At 43.4% G+C, this 5335-nt stretch overlaps 1 protein-coding gene across 6 annotated transcripts in view; it reads right to left on the bottom strand.

Annotated features, from left to right (window-relative positions):
• Nucleotides 1-5335, bottom strand: part of OPA1 (OPA1, mitochondrial dynamin like GTPase) — a 104529-nt gene extending 99194 nt beyond the window's left edge. For 5 of the 6 annotated variants that reach the window (XM_019503495.1, XM_019503493.1, XM_019503496.1 and 2 more), the window contains exon 1: nt 5307-5335. In XM_019503495.1, the coding sequence (XP_019359040.1) occupies nt 5307-5335 (29 nt within the window). The remainder of the gene's footprint in view (nt 1-5306) is intronic. The other variant, XM_019503498.1, reaches the window with a different exon arrangement.

Here is a 5335-nt window from a genome sequence, read left to right as displayed (position 1 = left end):
GATCTGCTCAGGTCCTTTCCGACCCTACCAACTATGAAGCTATGAAACATGCACAAAATTATTTTCCTCGACTTTGTTTTTCTTAAAATGGCCAAACCACTTTACCTAAAGTTTCTTCCAAAAATAATTTAGCCTTAGACAAACACCTAACATGGACAATTTTTGCCCAATTTCAGCTGTTGAGAATGAAGTATAAGCAACTGAAAACAGAGTGTTATCAGGGAAAATGTGTCTTACCTATTGCTACTTCTACTTGTGCTGTTTATAACAAAGTGTATTTGTATGCTGGGTGAAACAAAGATCTTTTTGCACTACGAGTATTATCTTTATCACATGTGCACTCAACTACATATTTAATATAAAAATGTAAATATTTTTTAAAACTAAATTTTAAAACAAATATTGCCAGCCAGGAGAAGAGTGGAAAGCTCTGTATGGAGTGCTTTCTAACATACTTGTCCTGCATGGCTAAATCAGCAAAGCTACACATTAAATACATCATTTAATCCACAATGTTAATGAAACTAAAATTCTAGGAAAAAAAAAACTTTTTGTTCAATAACTATTGGGATTCTGAATACCATTTAATATTCTCATTCTCAGAAAGCCAACTGATTTCCATTTCATTTCAAATACTTTACTTACCCCTTATTATTCCCTTTGCTCTTGTATTATTCAACTACTCCTGGATTTTTATAACAATGCACCTCATTGTCCTACCTAAGCAACTTATATTACTAAAGGAGATCCATCATCTCCTTCGGTAGTCACTTATCCAGTTCTCTGAATAACTGAAGCTGACTGGCTAAACGTATGATTTGCAGAGATTATTCTGGACAAAAAACCTCCCCAATGTTCTTCCTTTTATATATATTCTTAATAAAAGCATTAAATTACAGGATCACCTATGCAACTTTCCTTAAGAGGCTGTTATAATTATAAAAGGACTTTTGAGCCAAAAACTTAGTTTTTATGGCTGTAAGAAAATTGGAATACTGGAATGATCTAGACATTGAAAGCCCTTTTCCTTAAAAGTCAACAAAGCTTGGGAAACCAATGTTCCCAGGTATTCCTATTTTGATAATTAAAGAGGCTGGGCACCTTTTCCACCTCCCGCCCCCTGCACAAATACAGGAATGCTGATCCTCAGTCATCCCTGTCCAATGCTTTTCCAGCCTGCTCTTGCAGACCTCCAAAGGAGAGTCCATACCTTTTCTAGGGAAACTATTCCACTGCCTTACCACTGTAACTATGTCCCCTGTTAATTATCTTTTTGCCAAGCTAAACACACCTAGCTCTCTCAACTTTTTCTCATACACTTCAACCTCATATCATTTTTGTGCTCTGCCTCTGGACCCTCTGTCACTCTCTGTAATGTGTGGAGCTCATAAGCAAGGCCAAATCAGTAGGGGTGTGTGAAGCGGGCTCTATTAGATTTGGATTTGGCCCGAATCGCAGACAATGATTTGATTAGCTGATTCAGAGCACTGTCCCCGATTCGATTCGGCCAAATCAGAATCTGAGGATTCAATGCTGATTAGGAGAATCAGCGATTCAGACACAGACAAAGCTTTAAATGTTTTCTCTACATACCTTGAGGTACCAGCGCGGCTCGTGAATTGTGAGATGCTGGGGAGGATGGAGCATCCCACAGGAGTGTGCCCCCCCCCGCGTACTCGGTGGTGAACCCGGAAGTGGAGTGGAAGTAGTTCTGGTCCACTTCTGGATCCGACAGGGAGCACACTGCCCGCCCCCACGCTCCCCTGGCTTGGCCCCAGGGGGACCCCAGATGCCCCCCCCAAGACCCAGGAGGCACCAGTTGCCAAGCCAATGGCGTGTGTGGGGCAGGGGCGCCCTGCATGCTCCCCGGCAGACCCAGAAGTGGACCGGAAGTGCTTCTGGTCCACTTACGGGTCTGCTGTGGAGTGTGCTGGGGACCCCCCTGCACTCCTGTGGGACGTCCCATGTGTCCCAGCATCACAGCATTCATGAACTGCCTGCTACCTAGAGGTATGTAGAAAAAACATTTAAAGCTGTGTCTATGCCCAAATTGCCAAATCTTTCTGAATCTCTCCAAATAGATTTGGATGGCTCCAATTGTATTTGGAGAGATTAAAGGGTCCCCTGATTTGATTCGGATTTGGAAATTTGGCCACCAAATTGAGCCAAATCTCTGCCGAATCAAACCAGGGACTGAAGCTTCGCATGGCCCTACTAACCAGTACCACACAGAGTGGCACTATCACTTCCAGCATCTTGCATCTAATTGTCCTGTTGATACAGTCAAACTTGCATTTTCTTTTGGTGATCCCATCCTTGCCAAGTGTCACCAACTTGAAATGAAAACAGTAAGCATGTTAAACCCTCAAGTACCCTTCTGCCAACACGGGCTATCCTTTGCCACCTGGCTGTTGGGCGACAAGTCTCTGTGCTGCCAGAGTGGCAGCTGCCTGCACTTACTCTCACCACTGATCCCCACCTTCTCTGCAGCAAGGGTAGCACAGATACAGCAGAGCAGCAGCAAAGTGAGGGAAGGGAGGGTGGCAAAGTGCAGCTCCATGCCACTGATCCACCACACTAGATTAAACTTTTGCATCCCAAATTGGAATTCTTTACAGGCTGGATCTGGCCCACGGGCCACAGACTGCAGACCCCCAGATTAGAAGATCACACCACCAGAAATGGCTTTTCTTGTTCTGCTTTAGAAGCCAATGACTAGGAAGAACATGATAAATCCATTGGTAGAGGATGTTAACTAAATTTAGCTCTACTATTTTCTGGATGCATCATCTCTGCACATAAATAATTCATATGGTAATTTTAGAGGATTTAGAATCCCAAAAGTCACTGAATAAAAATTTTTTTTTCTATAATTTTAGTTTCATACACACTGTGGATAAATGATGCATTTAATACGTAGCTTTGCTGATATAGCCATGCAGGACAAGTATGTTAGAAAGCACTCCATACAGAGCTTTCCACTCTTCTCTTGGCTGGCAATATTTGTTTTAAAATGTACTTTTAATAAATATTTACATTTTATATTAAATATCTAGTTGAGTGCACATGTGATAAAGATAAAACTCATAGTACAAAAAGATCTTTGTTTCACCTAACATACAAATACACTTTGTGTCTTACCTATTGCTGCTTCTACTTGTGCTGCTTATAACATTTTCCCTGATAAACACTCTGTTTTCAGTTGCTTATACTTCATTCTGAATAGCTGAAATTGGGCAGAAATTAACATATAAATAAACAGTAAATAGTGACCTTATGGTCACTTTAATTAGTTGTAGGCTAGGGATGCTGCTTTGTAATTATTTTCCTTTAAAATCTAGTTTCTTTATGTGAGAATGTTTTAAAAAACCCCTCTGAAACACGTTTCACTATTTATTCTGCACACTTATTTTTGGCTCTGCCTGCACATTGCACAGCCTTATACACCACTGCAATTAAAACTTGCACGGCAATTGCACTGTCTTTTGAATGAGAGCTCTCACATCAAATACACCTCTGTTTTCAGGGTACATTAAAGATATAGTCCAACTTTTCATAAAAGAGGGGTCTATTCCAGTCAAGGCAAGATTTCCACTGTCTCCGGCTGGCATAAATTGTCGATGGGAATATTTTCTAGGGAAAAATGTAGCTTAACAAAAATCTAAACCTTTCCTAAAAAGGCATGAATTTTAACAAAGTCGCTTAATGAAGGCAGGAACAACTCATATTGATGGTGTTGTTTCACAGTTGTTGGGGGCCGGAAGTGATCACTGCATCCAGCCCCCCTCCACTTGGACAGAGATCAGACGACCCCAGCAAGATGGGTGTCAAGATGCTTTTTGAAGATCACCGAGGCGGATGAACGTACCACCTCTGTTGATTCAGTTTGTTTCAGCTTTATGTTATATAATCTGATTTATACTATAAAACCTTTACTTGACCTGTAGGAGTGATCATCCTCAACTATGAGGGCTTGCCACCAATATAATCTTAAAATGTCTATTTATAAAAAGTCAAAAATACATTAATGTAGACAACACCATCAAAATCAGACACTTCTGGAGTTTCAAATGGAAACTGCAGCTTTTTTTTCTGGATGCGCAAGAAATTTTGGTCTTGCTTCCCAATTGGCTCTACTGGCATCATATGCTGGAGGTGTCAGATGTATATTCTGGCACCATACTCCAGGGATCTCAGCACACACCTATTCTAGACCTGTCAGATGTCTATTCTGTGAAGCACTTTTTCTTTTCATGGTGCCCGATATCCAACCGTTTGAACATCATTATAGATGTAAATATGAATACTATAAATACCCTGTTAAAAATGGAAGCTGGGCTTGACGAAGAACCCACCCAGACTACTCTGCTGGGCCACAATTAACACAGCCGTCAAGCAGCAAGCGTGGTTGACTTCATGATGGGAACGAAATCAAGCCTGTTCCAACTGCTGGGGCACCTCCGGGTCCCTATTCACCAGTAGTGAGGCATTGCAGCAGACTCAATTAATCACGTGGTAATGACTGCGCTCTAGCCAGCCACTGCTTCTCATGCACTTGACCTACGGTTTGTTCGACGAGCGTTAGATAAAGCGCCTCTGCTGCCATTCTAAAGCGCAGGGGACACCGATACATTTGACTCTCCGGGCACTTTAATTTGCACAGCTCTTGGGTGGCTCATAGACATGCTCGGGGAAGCAGGGGGTGCTTCAATTAGAGCTGCTCTAATTAAAACACCTGCAGCGTCACATGCAGGGAAATGGAGACAGGGGTTGCTTTATTGAACGAGCTCTAGTTAAAGTGCCCTGGTGCCATACACACGCGACGCTGGGGCCTGCATGGTGCCATCGAGCCTGCCCCGACGCGTCTTTGCAACCTTTATAAACAGACACCTGGCTTCAACCTGCCAACGTCCGTTTCGACTTTAGGACGCTCGATGCAACGCCAGCTTCCTCGGACGCTTCCTTTAAGGAATCTGACAAAACCCTGCAGCCGAGACTCTGGGGAGGACCCTTCAAAACGTCTGAAGTCACCTCCAAGACGTCCTCCCAAATCACTACTATTGCTATTTACCATACCGATACATTAGCGTTGCTATAGAATTCATCTGTACTGGGCTGAGTACAAAATCCTGGGTTATTTTTGGTGAAAATAGGGTCTCGGGGCTGGGTTCAGGGACCAATCGCGCGCGCACTATAACGGCGTTTGGACTTCGGCCTTGGCGGCTGCGAGGAACCCGCTGTGCCGCGAGGGATGGGGAGCAGGGCGGAACAGCGAGCGAGGTGACCCGGCGCAGGGGAGCACTCACCATGCCGCCGCGGCCCGGGCCCGCCACAT

The sequence above is a fragment of the Gavialis gangeticus genome, unplaced genomic scaffold, assembly GCF_001723915.1.
Source record: "Gavialis gangeticus isolate Ggan-Ray unplaced genomic scaffold, GavGan_comp1, whole genome shotgun sequence".
Lineage (NCBI taxonomy): Eukaryota > Metazoa > Chordata > Crocodylia > Gavialidae > Gavialis > Gavialis gangeticus.
This window is presented reverse-complemented; position numbering and strand designations above follow the sequence as displayed.